At 36.0% G+C, this 23,999-nt stretch overlaps 1 protein-coding gene across 6 annotated transcripts in view; it reads right to left on the reverse strand.

Annotated features, from left to right (window-relative positions):
* Positions 1 to 23,999, reverse strand: part of USP47 (ubiquitin specific peptidase 47) — a 56,829-nt gene continuing 32,830 nt past the window's right edge. For all 6 annotated transcript variants that reach the window (XM_054827873.1, XM_054827874.1, XM_054827871.1 and 3 more), the window contains 17 exons: positions 22,029 to 22,160; positions 21,258 to 21,334; positions 20,889 to 20,944; positions 17,641 to 17,753; positions 16,963 to 17,067; positions 15,771 to 15,978; positions 15,225 to 15,340; positions 14,074 to 14,193; positions 12,070 to 12,847; positions 10,084 to 10,259; positions 9,824 to 9,904; positions 8,676 to 8,791; positions 7,256 to 7,374; positions 4,846 to 4,976; positions 2,714 to 2,761; positions 2,494 to 2,624; positions 1 to 1,492 (listed from right to left, as the gene is read on the reverse strand). In XM_054827873.1, coding sequence (XP_054683848.1) covers positions 1,318 to 1,492; positions 2,494 to 2,624; positions 2,714 to 2,761; positions 4,846 to 4,976; positions 7,256 to 7,374; positions 8,676 to 8,791; positions 9,824 to 9,904; positions 10,084 to 10,259; positions 12,070 to 12,847; positions 14,074 to 14,193; positions 15,225 to 15,340; positions 15,771 to 15,978; positions 16,963 to 17,067; positions 17,641 to 17,753; positions 20,889 to 20,944; positions 21,258 to 21,334; positions 22,029 to 22,160 — 2,682 coding nt within the window. In that variant the 3' untranslated portion in view covers positions 1 to 1,317. The remainder of the gene's footprint in view (positions 1,493 to 2,493; positions 2,625 to 2,713; positions 2,762 to 4,845; positions 4,977 to 7,255; positions 7,375 to 8,675; positions 8,792 to 9,823; positions 9,905 to 10,083; positions 10,260 to 12,069; positions 12,848 to 14,073; positions 14,194 to 15,224; positions 15,341 to 15,770; positions 15,979 to 16,962; positions 17,068 to 17,640; positions 17,754 to 20,888; positions 20,945 to 21,257; positions 21,335 to 22,028; positions 22,161 to 23,999) is intronic.

Consider the following 23,999-nt stretch of genomic DNA (forward strand, 5'->3'; position numbering starts at 1 on the left):
TTGCCTTGGAAAAGTCTTTATTTCCATGAAATAATTCTGTAATTTTTCAAATAAAAACCACAGCATTTAATGATTAAAATAACACAACAGAATGAACAAATGTTTTATTGGCATGTTCATTGTTGTAAACAGCATCTGGCATGGAAAAAGTTTACCAAAATCTTTTGATTGTTATAAATTAGGTGGTTTTCCAAAAACTACGGAGAATTGTTCTCTATTGATCTTTATGGACCAAAGCAAAAAATTGCTGTTCCTAGGCTTTGCAATGAAATCATGTTGACTGCATCAGTCTTTGCACCACAACCTGAACTACCAAGTTTGTATGTTGAGGTGTTAGAGGTTGCCCCCATCTTTGACTACATATAGCTACGAAATCAACTCTGGGAAAAAGAAAATTACTTTCAGTGGGTGGAGAAGACGCAAACTTGTAATAGTCTCAAAAACAAAATGTACAAAAAGTAGCCGAACAAAACAAAAACTTCATTAACGAGGGGAAATACAACCCTATAGTACCCAGCATCAAACATAAAATGAATACAAATTTAAATAAGCAACTATACTTCCAAATGTACACAATGACTGTTGATATGTGAAAAGAAATACCATGGTAAAGAGCTGAACTGCAGTTCTGTTGACTGGATAGGGCAAATTTTATTTACACATTGAACGCAATATAGTAGAGCTGCTCATCAGCTTCCGCAACCTATTAAAACCCAGTTTACCTTACAACAGCACTTCTGCAAAACGAACCAACACCCACTGGCAGCTTTCTGCAGACACCTCTCAGACTGTTTTATGGACGAATATTCTAAAACCTGACACTGGCAGCACTTCCATCTTCAACCCTCTTCTGCTGCTTTTCTAGAACCAATGTGTTAACATTTATTTCAGACTCTCTGATGAGGTAATGCGTGTATCAGTGAAACAAACAAAAAAAGGATTCTTTCATGGCCTTTGCACAGCTTTTATTATTAAGCTATGAGTATCCTGTTTGAGGCTAGTTTCACTAGCTACTATGTGCACACTGTCCTCAAAAATTTCCACTCATTTCCCTCCCCGCCCACTTTTTAGTTCTAATCTTTTATTTGCACATCCCTTTTAGCTTTACAGTACATTTGACTATAGTGCACAACATGATTCCAAGTCAAACAGTGACCCAACGGGGCACTGCGCTTCTGATTGGTAACACAGCCCAACCAGTGCTGGTGTCAGCGCTTTACACCTAATAAGTGTCCTGCCGTAATGGCACTACACAGTAGTAGTGAACCTTTTTATTTTAAACAAAAAAATTCCCCAGGGAAAATGCTATAGCGAGTATCAGTCTTGAGTCAAATCTTTATTTGGTGCTCCGTCCAGATAAATTTTTAGTGCTTTTTCTTTACGAGGAGAGTAGGTTACCCGGTGTCCAGTTTTCTGGAGCCTGCTGCTTTCTTTTTTCATCAGTTCATTTCTCTGCTCATCTGTTAATTCCATTAATTCTTCAGTTTTATCCCTAAAATGTAAATATATGTTAAAATTCAGATTAATACAATAACCATAATTAGACTTCTGTCATTTTTTCACTTGGAGCAACTCAGTAAAAAAACATAACTAAGCATAATACTCCTTACAGATTATTTCCTTCTCCAGAAACTAACATTTTCTCTAAACCGGCTTTTCTAACAGAGACATTCAGTGTTCTGATGGCAGACACAGGGGAAAGCAGCAAGAACCAAGCCCACACTCCTCTACCTACCTGGTAAGTCCTGTTCTTTACAGACAGCTACGGCTCTGCTCTTTGTTCGGTCCCAGTGCCAACAGTTGGAAGCACCATGTCAGCCAGCCCGTACTAGAAACTACCAGCTGCTCTCCCAAATAATTTTCAAGGCCAGCACATTATCAACCAGCTGTTTCCCCCAAACTCATGTGCAATTATGAAAAACAGAGCAGGCACACCCCACCCAAGTTTAGCAGAAATGACAATATTCAAGCTTAGTCCTCAAATAGCGCCTTTGGGCTACTGCCGCCAGCTAATGAACACTTCTCATATTAACAAAATTTTTATCACATCATCCTTTTTTTTCCCAAAGAAGCCATACTAATTTGTCAATGAAATAAACTCAGAAAATAAAATCCTGGCTCTCCAAAACCTATGGCAAGGCTCTCACAGACTCCACAAGGGATACGGTTCTGTTTTAAGAGATTCAATCCAGATATACACTCAAGCATAGCAACTAGCTTTGTATTCAGCATTATTTTCAATATTTTGGGAGGAAGAATTGAGTAAGAGGGTACAGTGTTTGTTTGCTTAAATAATAAATACAATTCATATTCAGGTTTTTAGGAAGCTGAGGAGCACAAACATTGCAGCTCAATGTTTTAAACGCTCTTCCATAAGCATTTCTCCTTTAAGACAACAGAAGAGCATCTTTACAATTCTGTTGATTACATCGCCCCTCAAATCTTACATACAGATTTTTTGCATGGTTTATTGTACTGTAACAAAATACATACCTATAAAATATTACTGCACCATCATCACAAATGTACAGAGGCCAGACATTCAATGTAGATACTTTAGGATTCCAGTCCAAGTCTTGGTGAATCTCTAGTATGGAAATGTCGCATGGAAATGTTCCTCTACCCTGAGAAGCAACAATTACTTAGTTAATAAAATAAAACTCAATCACACAGCCATGCCACTAAAGGTAAAACCAGACAAAATCTTACTTACCTTTGCAAATTCTATGTTTTCTAAGGGTATTCCACTTATTTCACTCAGCTGTAAAGTGAAGAAAATGGTGGATTTAATACTATTCCACAACAATGTTACAGTCTCTACATAAAGTCAATAGATCTGCCAAATCTAGAAGTCAACTAAACTATTCAAAGTCCTCAAATGATCCAAAGAATTAGCACAAAATTACAGTGACACGGTACAAATTTTTTACATTTCTGAAGTTAATGTGTCACAAGTGACACTTACTATGACAGTATTTCATCACACTTCTCTTAACAGTGAAGGGGTGACAGAAAAAAACTTACTAGAAACAATTTGTTAGTAACAGATCCAAGTTCCAAGACACAAAGAGACCAACTGCCTCACGTTAAAACTCCTGTCCGTCAGTTAGCCCTCAGTAGCTTCCCCGTATGAAGCGAAAACTATTATTGGTCAGCCTGGGAGCAAAGCCGTAAGACGCACACAACAAACCCATCTCCGCACACCTGCACATCCTACCATAGCAACCTCACCATTCCCCAATAAGCACCCTTGGCTGCTCTTCCTCCCCTACGACTGGCCCTGCTGTGCAGCTCCTCCATGCATGGAGGTGTCACCCATGCCCTGCTGCCACTGCTCACTCCTAGCACCCATCATATGGTCTTGGCGGAACTCTCCCCCCACTGAGCAGCCTCATGATGCACACAGTCCTGTCACTGCCTCGCCCTGAACTCAAGTATGGGCTGCGGTCTCATCTCCATGGCGAGGGAGACACTAGCTTAGATTTGTGTTTATCTCTGGCTGTTTATTTTCCCCAAACAAAGCGATTTCCTCTAAGATTCTTGCCTCCATCAAATCCGCTGTTAAAACAGACACATTCCAATTAAAATGATGACAAGAAAAGACTTAACAGCCAGTATAATTTTCTAACTCTCATTTCCTTAGGAAACAAGGATAAATAAACAATACTGACAAAAGCCAGACAAATTCTGAAGTGTATTATTAGCCCTACGCTCTACTAATACGATTTGTCTGAAAGAGAAGAGTTGGCTGAACATATGTGTTACTACAGATGTGTCAAATTCACATTTCTCTTATTGCTGGTGGGAGTAAAGAGATTAAGGCCTTTCAGAGAGAACACTGCTAATATTGCTCTCTGCACATCAATTCTTAAGACAAGAAAACAAGAGCAGCCAACTCTTCAGATACAAGTAAAGAGGAAATCTTGGAGACTGCATGCAAGAACCTGTAGTTAGAACTTCTCTTCTACCTGAAGAATACAAGAAATCAGTCCATAGCTTAATCTGTGCACATGCACAAATCCGAGGCTGTTGCCTTCTACGGTAGCTGAACAGCGTTCCTCCTTCCAGCCTATGAACTAACTCCTAACACAACTGCCAAGTGTTTTACTGAGGTAAGACTTTGGCACACTTCACTGATACTAGGATTTTTGCTGACCTCAACATCCAAGGTGGCTTCTTACCTCTGGGCATTGCCACATATAAATAACCATTTGTCTAAGAGCGTAACCCTGTGATATACTGGATTAATAAAATAGTGTCAGTACGAGACACACACTTCTACTCTAGACTTCTGCTAGGATGGCACACGTCTGCTTACCTGTTAGAGGGTTCTAGCCTTTAAGTGAAAAAACCCAAACAAACCGTATCATAGCCATATTTCTTTCCAAACAACATACAGTTCACTCTACTTGGTACAGTTACACTGTCCCTGAGCAATAGCTGTCAAATTCAAATATGAAGAGGCTGAGAAGTCTGGTATTTTGGAACACCATAACACCGGCTTGAAAAAACAAAGCGACAATAGTTTAAACTTTTCTTTCATGTGTGCTTTTCAAGGATAAGGGACATAGGTAATATTATTCTTAAACTTCGAGATATGACTTTATTTTTGCATGCATTCACCTTAATGCTTTGATACCAGACCATTATATGAAACTAAGAGCTAAAGCTGATAATTCATATGGCTTTGGTAATAGGATGGGACAGGTTCTCAGTTCCTGGGGAAAAAAATAATCACCATGCTACAACGTTTACGGAGCTATGACATCTCTGCGCTTTCCAACAGAGAACATCAATAAGGCTCTAAGAAATCACAAGAAACTCGCATCACATTACACATTTTACCTTCTCTTTTAATTCTTCAACACTGCTGCTCTCTAGCACTACTTCCTGGAAAGAATCTAGTTTCATCTCTGATGGCCTCCATCGTCTTGATAAAACAGCAAGCTGTGACATGGATTTCATCTTTTCAATTCCTAGGAAAAAAATTTGTTATATTAACATCACAAAAGATCCTATTTGAAATTAGGGGGTTTCCATAGCATAAGCATATTCAAATATGGCAGTAACTTAGTAAGCATGCTGCAAATAGTCCACAAAAAAAGGGGGAGGGGACTAGAATTTAGTTGAACTTTTCTTTATTAACAACTCCTTTCAAGGAATTTCTCATAGGCAGCACCTCTTAGAAGCCATGCCATTTATTCTTCTTTAGGGCACATTTTTCCATCACACCCAGCTCAGTTCTACGTACAGCATCTATGCACCCAACCAGAGGCCGACCTCCAGATCTTGCATTTACATGAGACCTTCTTCATACTAAATGACTGATATTTATTCATGTGCTTCACCTTCTTTACCAAAATAAAGTCAAAATCTTGCAGATTTCACACACTAACTATACAGTAGTTATTAAAGCCTGCTTTACACCTACCACCTTGAAGAATTTTAGTACGCACTGCCTCCAGCCTTTTAATATTAGTTTCAGGTAACGGCTTTTTCTGGTTGACAGGGTAATACTGTTAACATTACAATCAGATAAGCAGAAGTGATAACAAAGGGCTGGTTTTATTTTTATTAGAAATCAGTCTGTAAATTTGAAATTTAGCGTGCAGAACTTGTGGCTTAAACATTTGTGTTTACCATTACATGCTTGTTTTGCATGAAGCCATCACCACTGTTGAAGCTTCTCCCTAAATACCTTCTCCACTCTTGCCTACGACTGCATTTGCGCTGCCTTTCAACACTGACCTATTGTCCAAAATGAAGATACAGCCACCTAGTGCTTCTTGGCATTTATTTCAAATCTGAAGCAGTTATGTAAGTTTTCTTCAGAGCCAAAGATTAACTAATTTAAATATATCTACAACAGCAGCATGTAAAGCTGCTATACTAAGAAATCTAACTATAAATTATTCTAAATTACCTTATTTACCTGCCTAATGTTTTCAGTGTTTAGCTAAGAGTAAGATGAAAGCAATGGTGATGGTGGAAGGCCTTACAAACTCTGACTTAAAGCAGTTGCCTTTACACTCTTCCAACCTCTGTGGTAGCAGCAGGTACATACAACTTAATTTTCACAGGATATAGTGGGATCTAGCTGCACCTTCTACAACTGGATTATAGTAGCACCTTTGGGGCAGAGCTAGACAGTTACACAAGATACTACAGAACGCTTGGAAGCTCTGTAGTCTATAATATGGCATGTCTGTGAACTAGGTGGGCTGGAGTGGTCTAAAAAGTAGTACCTCCAAGACCTACTCTGTACAGAAACACTACCACAATTAATCTAAAAATAATAAAAAATATTTAAAACTGCAAAGTTTTAACTGAGGTGTGAGCCGATACATACATCGACAGGGATCTATAGGCTTCCTGAACCTCTCATGTTCATTTCAAATTTTTGTACTTGCATTGGAACAATTTTGTTAAAAATTAAAAATATCAGGATTGAACACAGCTGCCAGAATACTGGAGTAACAGCTAAATGACACTTCTGAAGCCAGGTAGGCTTGTGAAGAAAGTTTCCAAGTGAATGGAATTAAAATTCTTCATCTATCCAGTAACAGAGGAAAATCAGCATGGCCTAGTTTTTTCCCCTTAAGTTTTTGTGTTCAGAATTCAAATTTTAAGTGTATATGCAAAGGATAGCTTAAGAAATGCCATGGTTTTGATACTTAAGCAGAATTTAATAAACAAGCTGCTAACATTTGATCCAAAGTTGTTTTGATGACCAAGGTCTGTCAAAAGAGTTAGCACTTCATGACAGAAAATGAGTGGTTTTTCACTCCTGTCTGAAAGATACTCAATGACTGAACAGCTGTGCTGACTTTAAAAACAAATTATATACATATTATGTACATACACTTTGGCTAGCTATAAACATCATCAATACTAGTAAAAAAATTAAAAGTCTAATATATAGGCATTCCTAGTTTTTATGTACAATGCAAAAAACTGCATACAGTACTACAGCACGTCCAAAAGTTTCCGATAAACCTAGAAAACAGTACTACTCTTAGACCTGTAGCACATTGCAGCCACAGGAAAATTGCACAATCCTCCTACCCCTAGCTTCATGCAGAGCTTTTACGATTTGTACCTCTTTTTGCTTCTATATTTTTTCTAATAAAACACTATTAAAATGTTAGTAATAGCCTTTAAAAAAGGAAAAAAAGGAAAGTACATTTTCCAATGCTCTCTACAGGAAAAAATCTCTAACAATCTTTACTTTCTCTTCACACTATATCATTATTACCATCAAGTATTTCTAAGAAGACCTCCCAATTGCTTGAAATATTGATATCTTCTTCATAGATATGATAATCCAGAAACACAGTGCCTGGGTTCTTCCAGGTTTTCTTTCGTAGACGAAACCTGTAAATACATCATAAAGAAAACACTGAGTTTTTATCTAAACACTTGCCATTGATCAAAATTGAGTATTTTCTGGCAAACCAGAAATACAACTCATTTATGTGAAGTTGATTAGGTTCATCAGGAATGAGTTGAACACTCTGAAATAGTCCTGACAGCAAGGTATCGCTGCTGGCTCTTAGTGCTGCATCAACACAAGGAAAACAAGCCTGTGTCGTGCTTGTTCAGTGCAAGAAACATGCAGGGATTTAGAGGAAGAGAACAGCTTCCTATTTAGGACAAGAAAACAGAATATTCCCAAACACTTCTGACAATTATGCTGCTCCTCTTTTTTTCTTGAGGAGGAAGTAGAGAAGGAGAGAGGTGTAGAATTAGAAAAGGAATGGTATCTGATTTACATGCTTAGTTCTACTGCATTAATACAGTCACAATATAAAGTATGAGCTTTGATTTAGATACGGAGGTAGAGGTATGAATAACTAAAATGCAATTAAACACAAGTACAAAACTTTAATTGTAATGTTTTTTCTACATACAGAAGCAGACAAATTTTGTGATGTGCACCATAATTATAGGGCACCAGAGAACATAACCCAAAGCATGGCAGTCAAAAATCCTTTGGCCCAGTCATGGTGAGGAAAGGAAAAAAACCTCGTTCATATCTAGGTTTCTACTCCTTTTCTCAACAGGAAAGGGCCAACGCTTACCTTCCAATGTTTTGTTCCAGCCTGATTTCAGGCATATGTGAAGGTCCCGCCAGCTGGCTTACCACATCTTACAGGTTTTTCTTAATTCCAGTGAATACAAAGCATCAGCTACTCCACAGTACAGACCACATCGCTTGTAACTGACAGTGGAGAGTATGTGGAATCAAGGCCCCAAAGCAAGTTCAGCCTTGATGAGATAACCAATTATGGGTAAAGAGAAGGAAAGGCAGTGCTGTACGAGACAGTTTACTGCCGTGATCTACACTGAGCCTGCATCTAGAGAGAAGGTGGCTTTTTGGTAAACTGATTTAATGCTGTCCTTTATGAAAAAATCATTCTTAAAGAGAGTAAAACTTCTCAGATCTAAACCTGTAGACATTCTGCACACAGGCAATTCTATGTAAATATGATTCATTCAACATGAGATGAAAGCCAAGAACTGCTACATTAACGTCTGTGTTCACAATCTGATTCAAAAGACCACAGTAATTTATTTGTGCTCCTTTCATAATTTCCTTTCTCCACAAAAGAAACAATCCCACATTTTAAAGTAATATTTAATCAGGTAACTTTAACAGATTGCAGTCTCTTTACCTGTCAATTGTCAAGTCTAGGCCACATTGTTCTTGAAGCTGAGGAAGCAGTTCCTCTTTTGATTGCCGGACAGTCATTCCTTTAGCAAAAACTGCATCTAGAAGAAACTTGCATGGCTGTGAACATTAATAGAAAGGGATTAAAGACTTTTTTTTAACAGGAAAAAGTAGATTTGCCTCCTGTTCATGTTTTTATACCAGTCCCATCTGCCTCACAAAATGACCATTAGAATGCTTTTCATAAACAAGGTAGCCAATGAACTGATTAAAATCAGTTTAGCAGCAGCCCTTTGACAGGTCAAACACTCTGAATGCATGTCACTGCAGAAACAGTGTCTTGTGTCTGAATTACTAATTGGTAACATTATATTAGCATTCCAAATTTGAATGCAGCTTTTAAATTAAATAAGCCATATGATTACAAAAACACCACTTTTTTTGCTTTGGTCAGATAGACCAGAACTCCATGATTGGAAATTATTAATTCCCTGCTTTATCAGTTCAGCTCTGGTCTCAATTTATTCTTATCCATTATTAACAAATACACTGCAGCTTGGTCCAAAAAGTAAAATCAGAAATTAAGGTGCATACAAGGTCAACTTTTAAAGACTGCAATCTGTGCAGTCTATACTTTTCAAATCCCAAAAGATTTAACAAGCGAGCTGTGTTATTGCAAGAGCAGCATTTTTGGTTTTAGCACTCCTTCAAGCTTGTCTTATGCAGAGAGGACTATTATCCAGATAACCATCCTGGATAAGCAATGTCTGCATTGCATGAATGTGACAAATTATATCAGTACAGTGTTAGTGAAAACTGCAACCATGAGCAAGAACAGTTTCTTATTTGGAAAGAATTCTACATGACTTTCACACATTTAAGTAAAATAAAGAAACCATTATTTTCATTTGTCCTCCATTTACACTGCAGAAATAGAGACACTTAACAGAGACGCTGCAGATCACATTCCAATTGTATACTTTGAACAGCATAAACAAATAATCTCAAGTTTCCTTTCTAAATCTATGAAAACTGGGAGGAAAATGCAGAGAAAAGTAGGACCCCTCCTTTTTTTCCAAGATTTCAGAGAAAAACCTGGGCCAAGGCACATAATATTTTCATTAATCAATCTTGAAATATTCAGCACCTTACCTCTGGCTCATTTACCAAAAGCTGATAGACTTTGACTCTGTATTCACCCTTCTTAAGGGCTCTTCCAAGTCTAATAGTTATCTAGAAGGCAAAAGGCGTATCTGTTAGAACTGACATCAAAATTACATTTAGTAACACACTACCAAGACCAATGTCATGATTCCACCTGGCAAGTTAACAAAAAGTTGTAAATTATGTTCATAACTTTGTCTATATTGTACCAATATATTTTTAACGATTCAAAATAACTTCTGAATAACCTTATTGTCATCAGAAAATGACGAAAGTGTCTCATTCAGCCGAACACTCTCAAATTCTTGATTGCTGGCGTAGACTCTAAAGACTTTGAAGTGAGAAGATGGAACTCCAACAAAAGGCTCCAAATGTTGCTTGAAGGCAGACAGCGTAATTCTTTTATCAACATGCACCATCAGCCCTAAGCAAAAATAAAGATAGAAATGGCATGAAACACTGCTCTACCAAAAAAAAAGCGCACTCTAAGTGTATTATTTCCATATATTCACAGTTATCACTTGCAGCAAAACAGTACTGAAAAGTCAGAATTATAGTTAATGGCCACATTTACATTTTATCTGAGGGTGATACTGAAATCTTTAAGGGCTTTGCTGTATTTTAAGTATTTATGGGTAGATACTCCTGGAAGACACAGCAGTTCCAAACCGTCCTATTTTGCAATCAGTGAAGTAGTGGAGCAAAGTAGTGACTTCTCCATTCAGTGAGACCACAAATAGAGGGATCAGATGGAGCATTTGCAGATAATCCCCTACAGGCTTCCCCTAACTCAAGTGAGAAACAGAAGTGCTTTTGAGTTGGGGCTGGCCAGGCACGTGCCAACCAAAGCTTTTATTTTTCTCCTGGCTTTCAGGATTAAAAAGTCTGGTTAACTCTGTGTTCAGGAAAGCCAGAGGATATCACAAGGCAAGCTCAAGTGTGGATTAAGGAATTTTTTCGTGGAATAATTTTGTAATTAAGGAAAAACTACCGTAGTAATATGAAATTCTGGAAAGTAAGATGAATAATTCATCTTTAGAAATTATGTCTCTTAATATATGCAATTTGGACTATTGTACAAACTACAGCATGATTATATTGTGACTCACTGGAATAAAAAAATTGCCATGTATGCAGAATATTTAACTGAACAAATAAATTATTTGAATTATAACTCCATTCATGTTGTTATACTAAAATATATATAAAAACTTTCCCCTCAGGAGAACCATTTATATAGTGTATTATGAAAGTGTCAAAATTACCACGAACAACTAAGTCCTGCATTCAGCTAGTCCTACCAAAAAAAGGGAAAGATTAAAGTAGTTCAAGATTAGCCCCAAAGAAAAATCCTTCCAGGCTAAAGCAGTAATTTTGTTCAACCGTTTGCACTAGTTGCAATTACATTTCCCTGTGGTTTTAAAAATGAAAATGTTTGTTCACAAAAAAACCCCAACCAAACCAGCATTATTTGACTCTCTTATTACATCAGGATTTCTGGAGTGAGAGGAAAACCTTCGCCTTTCAAAATATTTATCTTATAGCCTACTGTTCTTTAATTATTCTTCTGTTAATTATAAAACATATGTAGGTACTGAGCACTGTTTGAAAATTGTTTATCTTTGTGACCATTAATATACTACACTTAGGCTCTCACACTGAACCTGTACAGACATTTTCACATCAGCCATACACTTCATTGTACCTATTGTACTTCAATCAATGAAAAGCAAGTCTACTGAATTAAATGATCAATATCAAGTATATTTGAATTTTCTTTACAGTAAGATGACTAGGAATTCTCAAGTTTGTTAATTTACATGTTAACAGAATTATTGCTCTGTGAATCATAGTCAATAACTGCATTCTGAAACAGGTGAATCACCAGTGGCAGATGCAACTATTTTCCTTTCACTGGAAGACAACTCAGCTTGCTCTCCAGAAAATCACTTTCAGTATAAGGAAACAGATGTATCAGAGGCAGCTTTTCATTTTCTTAAAAACAAAGGCAAGACATACTGTTCAAATATGTAATCACTTACTGCAAGGTCAAAATTAGGCTAGGATGTCATTGAACATCAACACCACAGCCCATCTTTGCCCTTTCATTTGCTTTAATTTGACATACAATCAAGTTTTTCAATACTGTCATCAGGCTTTTTAAACACAGCTTATGAATTAAATAGTAATAAAAGCTAGATTATTTTAAGGCACTTTAAAAAAAGAATACATACATTTTTGCCCTTCTCCCGAACCTTCATCTGCAGCGTAGGGTTCTGACTTAAAGTACATATATTGTGCTTCTCCTCTACTCTTGCCGCTTTCGTCATATTCACTGTCTGTTCCGGAATCTTCTTCTGCTGTGTCCCAGGTTTCTTTCTTCCCCTGATTTGCTTTTGATCGCCTACTACTTGTGATACTATGAGAATCAAGTCCATTAGCCAAGGGAAGTGGGGCATTGTCCACATTGCATAGAGTATCACTGCTATGACTGGAGCTGAGGATATCACTGTCCACTGAACTTGTACTCCTGTCATTATTTACATCTGAATCTGACCGTTCCTCGGACTGGAGATTTTCCGGATCGGAAATCTGAATTTGGTTGTCAAGGTCTCTGTTTTCTGCTGATGCTGAAGAGTCTATTTCATTTAGAGGTGATTCGATGTTCTCAAAATCACTGGCTTCTGTGCTTTTGCTGCTGTCTCCATTATCCCCCTCCTGCTGCTGCTGCAAGGACAAGCTTTTAAGCTTTTCGGTGCTTTCTTCCAGAATTGCCTCTACAGATTTCATATTACCTACAGGTCCTTTTACTCTTTCACAGGCTTCATCCAAGTTGCCTGAATCTCCACTAGACTTCTGATAAACTCCTCGTCTAAATTGAGATCCAGGAGATTGCTCTGGTAATGAAACATATAGTCTGATTGTATTTGCATGACGATCCAAAAGTTTCCATAGATGAGAATCTGTATATGCCACATGACGATCTAAAGACTCTGAGCTTTCAATAAATACCTGAACATAAGATAACAGTGTTTTATCATGCAGTGTTATTTTAATTAAAAGTAAAAGCAACAACAGCAAAGAGATAGGACTGAGCATACATCAGAAATTATGTCACTAAGAAACGTCACCTTTTATAAAAATTAAAATACATATTTAGAAAGACTAAGGAGCCTGTAATTTAATGAGTTCACTCTTATGTTCATAATCATGTTAAGATTGGAGTGAATTGTAAGCAGACTGACCAGCTGCAGTAAGCACTTCCATGTTCAGAAGCGTATTTACGTATCACTTTCACGTGCGTCTTTCACCTGTACACTAACCCTGCTTATAGTAGTAATGAGTCCCACAACTACAGCTGGCAGTCTATTTTCTAGTATAGCATCACAAATAAGACATCTTTTAATGTATACATGGGTAAGCAATAGGGTACATGAGAACACATGGGAACAAATTTTTCTTTTCCCTTTGTCAAAGGCCACTGTGTTGTAATGACAATGTGAATGTGAAAGAGCTTGAAGTAACTGAATAACAAGCCAATGCCACTGTTTTGCTCAGCTATAAGCCAAACCCTTCACTAATCTTTCTTCATCAAGGACAGTACGTTCTTGGGCCTAAATTTCAGGAGACAGAGGATGTGCAAAAGTGCTAAAGATGTGCTATTAATACTGCAGTAAAAAGGGCAATGCTACAGATGTTATTTAAGTACTAAGTTACTATTTTTCTGAATGCATTACACAAATATTATTGGAAACATTTACTTAAAAGTCTTTCTGGAAACACAATTTAGCTTAAATTACTGAATTTAAGACAAAAACCTACCAAACACTTGCTCTTAGTTTTGACATTTGTTTCTTAAGAACTTTAATACTGAGAGCAGGCACAGCTGTTCAGAAGGTTCAGAAAACAAATTAGGCAGGTTTCACAGTAATATGCCAACCTTTGTTCCCTAAAGAAGGGCCGCCTTTTAAAAATCTTCATCATAAAGTTGTTAAGTTCACCATCATTCAGACCAGAGGTCTGATTCTGAATCTGCTCTACCTTGTTATGTACACTTGGTTTCACATACAGCCTACAGTATTCATCAGCACAATATTTGCTAGTTAAAAAACCCCACAGTACTTGATAATTAAGTGACAGCCATTATTAATTTTATACAGATATCCATAATTCTTAATAACACAACAGTGAAATCTACAAATACAAGAAATGAACATTTTAAAAATCAGAGCATGTACCTTGTTGCTTCTAAAAAAGCCTTCGGCTTTCAGTGTTTTGCTGGAAACATTCAGAAGACGCAAGTCATTGTAGCAACGTTCTAATACTACTCGCATTGTTTCAGCAGACAGGTGGGTAGCCTAAAATAAGACATTGTCAGTAAGGTAATATGTGCATTACACAATTTCAAATACTGGAACAAGTATTTAATTTTTTAAAGACTATTCATAGGGAAAGGAGAAGGTTGTTTTTATTGACTTACAAACTGCAAAGACAACATGGGAGAAAAACCTCCTAAACCCATTCAGTCCCAGTTCCTTTGACATGCAGCAAATGTTAGGTTTTCCAAAAGTTCAGTACACTGAAATGGCTTCACTTTGCAGAGAACTGGCAAATTGTTAATGACCAGTAATATAAGGAATTGGTCTTATTCTTTAGGGTATGAACCAACTGAAAATAAAAAAATATTCTCGAGCACCAGGCTTTGCACACTATTTACTTAATTCTTCATTAGACTGAATTCAAATTACTGAAATCATGTTTCATAACAGATATTATGAAGTTACACCAACCACTGAATTATTTTACACAGAACTGACCGAGTAAAATATCTGTCTTCCAATTCAATGGAAGTGGTAATATCCCATGGTTTAAGACAATATAAAAATCAATCTGCATCTTAAGAAGTGGCTGCTAGGATGAAAAGGAGGTTTTGTAGGGAGAATGCAGACAGCTTTGGATGTTAATTTCAATTACTGAAGCCAATGGGGGAAGTTAGATGTTGGTTCAGTTATATGGTAACAATTCACTAGTTCTGCCACTGACTGGATACTCAGTGAGGTGATTCAAGATACTAATCCAAAAGAATATGAACCCGACTCTTCAACTTCCCCAAAAAACTTATTATCTGGTAAGCTAGTAAGCAATATGGCCAGATAGTGGCTAAGCTTGTGCAAAAGCCAGGGTAGAACTCTGGACAGAAGTAAGAAGCAGACTGCTGCTTTTAGCAACAGTGAGCGGACAGACAAGCTAACCTTATCCTTCTGGACGTGACACACAGTATGAACTGCAAAAGGTGCTGGCTTTCATTTTAGGTATTTAAATTATGACATTTTCACAGTCAGAATGAAAGAAAACTGTATATTACGAGTCCTTAATGACAGTAAATTACCTTTGAAATTAGCTGTTTAAATTCTGAAACTGTTTGATTCAAATAAGCTCGTACACTTATTGGAGGAGCAACAGATTCAGTCTTTAGATCAACTACGTGAACCTTTACCATGACCTCTGCAGGGAAGAGGAAAAAGAAAACAAAACCATATATATATGGGAGAGAGAATTTAACAGGCAAAACACACATACACTTGTCTGATACGTACACTGATTAAGAGATTGCATTAAATGCATACAAAGAATAATGAATTTGAAAAGCAGCCCAATTTCAGAATTTCATTTTCAGATCAATTTTAATACCAGAGAGGCAAAAATGTTCCATATTTTGACACATTTTAGTATACCTTAGAACTGCTTCAATTAGAAACAAGTTGACAACACAGCACAGTATGTAGCTCTGAGTATTGACTTCATAAAATTTAGTACAACAAAGTTTTTCTTCTTTCACCCATCATTGTTCTATGTTTTACAAGTTTTATTTTCATGCCATCAGGCAATATACAATTTTAGTTTATCTTTGATTATATGTAATTACATGTCTTACCACCAGGTTTATAGCACTGGAAAACTTGGTCAGGTCTTCTTGTTTCCAAAAGTAAGTCAAACATGTACGTTGATTTGACACCTCCAAGTAACAAACCCATTGGTGTATCTTCTTCTCCTTCATAAGATCGTTCCAAGTAGTCATGGAACTCATCATATTTGACAAGACGACAGCAATCCAAAGGAACAGCCTCTTCTAAATCCATTAGCTAAATCATGCACATAAAGAAAATCCCAAAACATTTAACAGTGGTTTATTTGTGAGTTTAGTTTTTCCCTTGTAAACTAGAAATATCTCAATACATATACATCCAGGAATCCTTTGAATTCACAGATTTCAATTTAGTTTTTGAAAAAAACATACACATACTTCATATATATTATATACACACACATGCAATATATATACATGTTTTTAAAATCAAAAGAGAAGCCTGCATCAAAATGCAGAGAACAGGGAAGTTTGAAAAGTATGTATATAAGCACATGAAGTCCTGGAAGTACATGCAGAAGAATATACTGCCTAGCAGTTATACCAAATGGCATCTCTGAGGCCTGAGGAAGTCATATCCACTAATTATCTTCCGTGCATCTCAAGGAGACGTTAACTCATTCCAAATCTGTAACTGCCTTGCTGGTACTCTCCCAGCCAAAGTTGCATACGGCAAGAACCAAAGAATACAAGTAGGTAAGCAAGAATAGAGGTCTTCAACTTCTACCTGTTTGTGGAAGCAAAGATCAACAGATGCTTTGGTGCCTGCTGATGTTACTGTATTAGATATGTGGGAAGTTTCTTCAAAGAATTCTCTTATTACATATCTAATACAACATTTTTACTGCACTACAAATATAAGCATCCAGAATTCTTTCAACTTACTGAGGCAATGGTGAGTCTACCAGCAGCTCTCACTAGTTTTAAAATAAGGGTATGTAAAATCATACTGCCTTTTAAAAAGGGCAGGCTATATCAGAAATCATCTGATGGTTAACAGAAAACTCAGTCAATAACACCCAACTACAAAACCTCTTAAAAAACCCCAAACCAACCCCAAAAAAGCAACCCACAACAAAAATCCCACAGTCAACCTCCCACAAAACATTCCCCTAGCATTAGAAATTTAAAACCTGAAAATATACAACAGCAGAAAAAAATTACATTTAATAACGAAGCTATTCAGTTATGTGTAGCATACCTTGTAAGCTATGTCCACAGCTTCCTTCAGTGTCCTATCCTTATGAACCTCTAATTTGTTCTCCATCATTATTTGCTTTGTAGGATGCATACAGAACAGTTTAATCTATGAAATACAAAAGGAAGAAAAATGATCACGAAGGTATTTGCAAATACCTTTCGTATTACGAGTACATTTAAACTTACAACCCTATATTCAAACAATCTAGTATAAAATACATCTTTACCTCTATTTCACCTATAGGACAGTTTACTTTCAGCTGGTTACACAACCGCAGATAGAAAATGCCAAAGGCACAGTAGATATACATATGTACACACTAGCGCTATCATTTTGCAAGCTAGGATACATCGTCTACAACCAGAACATCTTTAAACTGTAGGCAGTGTGCAAATCCTTCAAAACAAAATGGACATTTCACTGCAAGCGATGTCAGATTAACTAGTTATGTTTTGGTTTTAATATCAATTCATATTCACATGAAAGACTGGAACTCAACAAAAATCTCTGGTGAATACCTCTAACAGATGCCTCCACCGTGTACAGGCTCCCAATAGGTTATTAATACAAATACACTTATCACAAAAGAATCCCTGTTTGTATTAAAAAAATACTATTTACTGTAGAAACATTTCTTACTAGAAATGTATTGTTACTTTAATCAGCAGAAATTCTAACCTTGCAAGTGTTGCGCTCAATTTCACGTTGCCTTTTTTCTTGTTCTTCCAATTCTCTCTCCTTCTGTACCAACTGTTTAATATGCTCTGGATACTCATGTGCCTCAAGAAACTCTGCCAGTAAAAACAAAACAGTAGTTTAAAAATTTTTTTTCCACTGTGGGCAACATCTTAGGAATTATGGGTAAGTTATTGTCTTGCCTTCTTCCCACTCTCTTCTCCACCCAAATTTCCCCACTATACCACGTCCTGTTCTCTTTTCCATGATTTAAATGAAAGTGAAGTCAGCCTTTTATTCTGCCTAATTACACATCAGCAACACCAGAAAATGCTATTAGTACAAGATTAATATTTCAGTATCAGTAAGGGAAGCTTTACTATTGTAAAGAAATACACAGACTGATGACTGCACTTGAGCTTGTTTTTACAATAAAGGTAAATTCTGTTCTGGAAATTGAATAAAAGTCACAAGACATAGTCTATATTGTAATAAAAGAAATTTTGCACTAAATACAGATTAGTGTATTTCATGAGATTTTGTTTCATAAAGTGAAACAAAAACAGAACATGCAACACTTCAAGTTTAAAAAAATCAACTTTTGCAAATACAGTTCTCTTGCAATCCTGGTGCCACCCCTATCGCAAGGAATTGAGCAAATAATATTTCAGTTTTAAAAATGGGTTTGGCATGTTCAAGAAATCTGAAATAACAGATTCAGTTTCTTTATTTGCTTGTTGAAGAATTAACAATCAGAGCACTTACAGGAAAATCTATTTCCAAAGACAGCTCTTGACCCAAAGATTTCCTTTATGGCTGCTGTTTATTCTTAAACTTCATACAATTTACAGTCACTTCTTCAGAATGAATAATATTGTTTCAATGATTCAAATATTGAAACATTATTATTTTTGTTGCTCTTAAGACTTACTACTTTATCAATTTGTTGATAAAAGGCTTTAGCAGTATCCTTCTTGTGCTGAATCCGCTTCAAAACTATATAAAGCATCTACTTCAGACACTGTTACTTTAAAACCAAATGATATGTTTTTATGACTGCACTGTCCCCTATATCATGTATTCTCAGAAACAAACAGAAGCCAGCAAAATTGATTTTGTGAGATACTTAGGCTTTCCCCTCCTTATTTCCTCAGAGAAAATATCATTGTTCAACTTTATGGAGAAACGAGTACAAAAGTAAAAGAAAAAAGGTAGGAAAAAAGTAGAAAATAACTTGTCTGAAAGTACTCTATGTATGATGAAACAGATTGCTGCTAAAAATAAATGTAGTTTGTGTTTATTAGTATGTTGAAATGAGATGACAAATTTGCTCCAAGTATCATAAAACACTTTTTAGAATATACCAATATAGAAGTAGTTGCAAGTTTACTTTTATTTATTTTTGTTTTTTTAAATAAAATTTAGTATAAGCTTAGGTGTGTTTGGGGTTTTTTATTTTGTATTCTAAAAAGCGTTAAAGCTTGTTTTACTCATCCTTGCACTGCCAATTTCTTTCCTTGCTCTTGCTAATAGTCATCCTCAGTTTCTCATGGTGGAATTCAAAATTTTACCCCAAAAGAAGCAGTTAAAAGGAAGCAGACAAACATTCATGACCCTCCTAAAACATTTACAGCAGTAGAATAAGATAACAAAATGTTATTTTCAAAGATTTTTTTATTCCCTCCTCCACTGGACACATTACAAGCTGGTGCGTTACAAACTTTCTCAAGTATACAAGTCTTTTCTACACTTGCATACTCTTCAAAAACAATGAGAATGCCAAAAGGAGCTACACAATATGAGGTGCCAAAGGTTTCAGTTGTGGCATTTTCCTCTTAAGTAATATATAATTTCAGTTTAACAATTAAAATGAAAATAAATCCAGCTATAAAAATATTCTACCTACAAAGGATGATTTTAAGACTGAGAATGTAAATCTATTCTTTGGGACACCTGACCTCTTGAGCATTTAATGAAAAAGAGAGGAATGCAGAGGTACTAGAGGTTTTTTACCTGCCTTTGAAAATTTATGTGGCTTCTCATCTGCTCAGGTTATTAGGAAAAATTATTCACTGACAGGATTTTTATGTGCACTTCAGGGCATTAAAGTTTGGCAACTGACCTATATACACCTTGAAAACTTAGAACAGTCTACACTATCAGCCTAACTTCAAGCAGGCTACAAACGGACAAATTTCCCTTTATAAGGGCAGACTATTGACTTTTTTCTTTAAGAAAAAAATAAATACAGCTTTGATACTGCAGACAAATTAATCTTTGATTCAATTCAACCAGTTAGAATATTAACAAAACACTTGATTCTTACAGGCACGTTGCTGATGAGAGCAAGTGTGGCTAGCCACTGCTCTTCTGGTTTCCTTTCCACATCTGTACTTCTAACAAGGGATTAACAAGGGGAAAACAGCAAACTAACATGCTTGCTTCTATTTTGATATTAATTAAAAAAACTATCAAACTTCCGTTTACTACTGCATCATTTAGGTGTGCTCAGATTTCAAATGAGGAACATGAGTGTTTTCAAGGAAATACAGTATTATTAAACTCTACAACAAGAGAAATCCTGAAAGTTTACAGTTATTAGTAATTTGAACGGTTTAAGACCCTATGAAATTAGCCAATACTTGAATGATGCCTCCAACCAGACATTCCTGTTTTGAATCCAAATAGAATCTTCATTTTCCACTGTGCCATATTTCGAAAGGATTAATCAACCTGTCAGCTATTACATGGGGCCACGCATCCTCTAAGCCTTGGTGAACTGTATCAGAGATGAGGGGAATAAAAGACCATGAAATCCAAGATATGTTTCTGACTATATAACTTACAGTATACTGTCTCACCTCCTAACTGAAACACAAACAATAAGGGCTGGTTATGAAGTGTAAAATTTTGTCATTATGTAATTTTTTTTATTCCACTATTAATCATGACACTAATACAGTATTACATTATAGTTTATTCAGTGTCACCCAGTATATGTTTTTCATTTCCATGATATCCAAAATACTAAAAAAATTAGAAAATTTGTTTTGTGATGACCCCCTAATGATCCCTAAAGCTTTACTATAAGAATTATGAAAAGCTATACAAGAAGGCTTCCTATATGAAAGTTATTTTATCTTGCCATACCATCACCACCGTCCTCACAAAAATTAGGACTCATGACATGTAAAACGTCTCCTTAGTCCACAACAGACTCTTACTAGTTAAGAACTACAAAACATACTTACTTGCATTTCTTGTTGGATCCTTCAGTCTATATATCAGCATGTATGCATTTGTGGAGCTGGTGGAAAAACAAATAGTTATCTGAATTTATCAAACAGGAAGACAATACGGACTTCAAAAGATGTTCTAGGTTTTTTTAGTAAGGAGCTATGTCATACATATCTTAGCAATATGCTAACCAAAAAGGATTTTCAAAAATAAATACCGCATTATTTTAATGATCTGAAGCAGCAGTCAGGATAGTTTTTAGAACTATTTGAAGTATTTACCATTAATTTTCAGCTAACATGTTAAGCACGTATATCTTGGCCATTCATCTGATTACACCAAAACACCACCAGAAAGAAAAGTAGTATTACAGTACTACTAACCTAGCAAAAGCACTGGAATAATAGCCTCTGCTTCCAGAAGATCCACCATATGTTTTCTTAATATCTTCCTGAGTTATCTAAGAGAAAATCAATTTAATGATTATTTGAGAAACTCGCACTCATCAAGATGCATTTATTCTCATTAGGGAAAAGAGCATTACGTAACTAACACACAATATTAATATATTAATTTATTTTTTAAATATTTCTGCTTATTTGCTGACTGCAAAAAAATCTGTTTCAAAGTGATCTGCCTCTTCATTTTACAATTAATGTAAATAGTCTCTTTTTTAAAAAAAAGTAGGAACAACTTAGAAAAACATTATCCAGGTTCTTGACTGCAATAACATTTAGGGACACATGTAACACCTGAAATGCATCAGCAGGACAGGTTTAACAACACAATCCAGGTTGTAATATATCTATAAATGTACTTCTCTAAGCAAGTATTATTCACAGGTACAGAAACCAAAAGTCTAAATGTAAATGAATAAAGGCATCTTTATGAACCATCAAGAAGAAACACTCCTTCCTCCTAATGTACAAAACCCCATACATAAATAAATAAAAACTCCTAGAAATCAGTTAAGCTAATACCTGAAATGTATGCATATGGCAGGACATTAGGATGAGAAGATGAAACAAAGTAAATGCTTGAAATAGCTGCACATAAACCCAGCTTCGTTACATGCAAGTGAAAAATCCCATGCAAAATACAAACTTATTTGTTCAGCTATGAGTACACAAGAGAAGTAGAAATACTATTTTTACCTTGCTAACATGCTGATCATTAAAGCTGTACCACTGGTCATCACTAAAAGATTTTATACAGGCATAATAATGGCCACCAGCAGCACTTCCAGAATGAACCATAACAGAAAAGAGCTCATACAGTAAAGAACTCTGGGGAGAGAAAAAAAAGGTGTGATATATATTAAGAAAAGGTAACCAAATTATCATATTAAAAAGTTTTAAAACAATTACATGAATCCAAATATATAAATAGTTGTATGTTACAAACCAGATCAATACAACAGAAATGCATTACTGCAAAAGACACCGAACAAAATCAGAGCTCCGATATGCTAAACATTATACAAGAATATGTAATAATGGAAGTAAAGAGGAATTTCCCCTTTTGCTGGTGGGGAATGACTTAAGAAAAAATCATGGAAACATTTTTGAACTGGCTTAAAGCATTACTGCCACTTTTTTCTGTAAGAGCTCTGAATTTATGAATTCTTATGCTAGACAGGTATTAAATATATCTCCACAAAAGAAATAATGACCAACTTGCCTGTAGCTACAAAGTTTAGGCTTATTTGCTATCTATCACTCTTCATTCTTGAAGATTGCTTTTTGCCACTTAATGTATATTGCAAACAAGCAACACACCATTCAATATTTATCAGCACTCTGCATTAATTTCTCACAGCACTCCACATTTGCTGTCATAAACCTTTCTTTTCATAGATGAAAGGATGGAAATAAAGGGTACTAAGGAAATACCTTCAGTGTTGTGTATACATTAAAAGGTGAACAATACTGACTCACACAAGTGTTACAAGAAATAAATATTTTTAGATTATATAGAGGAAATGCTCTGTAAATTCTTAGCATACACTGCATCCATTATTAAGATGTCCAAACCAAAAAGCTAACAACATGACGTGACAGCTGGCTTGCCTTGAGAACAAGCAGTATGAATTGGCCAAAGCTACTGTCTATACTAGGACATGACATCTGCATTACAGATACACTACATTACAATATTCTGTCCCTGTTCCACTCAAGCAACTATCTATTAATTTTTTTCTTTTTTCCAGCTAAGATGGACAGCATTCAGAACATTTATCAAAAAACGCTCTCAAATTGTTTAAGGTAAATGTAAACAGGGACAGATGTGCAGATTAAAATGCAAGTCAGCCTTTAAATGTTTATGAAAGTTACAGCCAAATAGCTTCCTAACAAATCTAATAAAAGCTATTGGCCAAATTTCACAGGAGCACTGAGTAACAACACATGAAGTATACATCATAGACATTAACATAAAACTCAAGATTTTTCATGCATTTTGTTTTGGCAAGAAAACACGTTTTTCGAAGATCTCTGCTAATCTTTACGTTTCACTGAAGGACGACTGCTATTGTAGACTGACTTGCTGCTCCATTACTTTATATTAACAAGGTGACGGAATGAATATTTAACGTTTAGACCCATGGCCTCATCTATATGACCATTTTTATAAGGACAAAAAATGGATGGTAGAGACTGGTCAAAACTTTCCAATCTTCTCCTACTAAACTGCAAGACATTTTTGCACTCAAAGCTAGTAAGCCTTTAACAGTTGACCTCAAAGACAAACACACTGCTCACAAGACAAAACAATCTTCAATCTGAAGGTCTGTTGCCAAAACAAGTTATCTGGGAATTCTCAGCCTGACAAGCCGGGAAGACCTTTATTCTCAGGTGACCTCCAAGTCAGTTGTGTGCTTTCCTTTGCTGTGGTGTCAATTTTTGGAATTTGACTAAAACCACATAGTCCCACCTCGCCCCCAATATCAGAATTATATTTTTATCATTCACATTTGTGGTGGGTTGACCCTGGCCAACAAGTAAGCACTGAGTCAGTCACTCCTCCCCTCAAGCGGGATGGTGAAGAGAATCAGAAGAGCAAAAAGTGAGAAAAGTTGTGGTTGGAGATAATGAACTTAAGTGAAGGAAAGAGGGGAAAAAATGATG

The sequence above is a fragment of the Grus americana genome, chromosome 5 (assembly GCF_028858705.1).
Source record: "Grus americana isolate bGruAme1 chromosome 5, bGruAme1.mat, whole genome shotgun sequence".
Taxonomy (NCBI): domain Eukaryota; kingdom Metazoa; phylum Chordata; class Aves; order Gruiformes; family Gruidae; genus Grus; species Grus americana.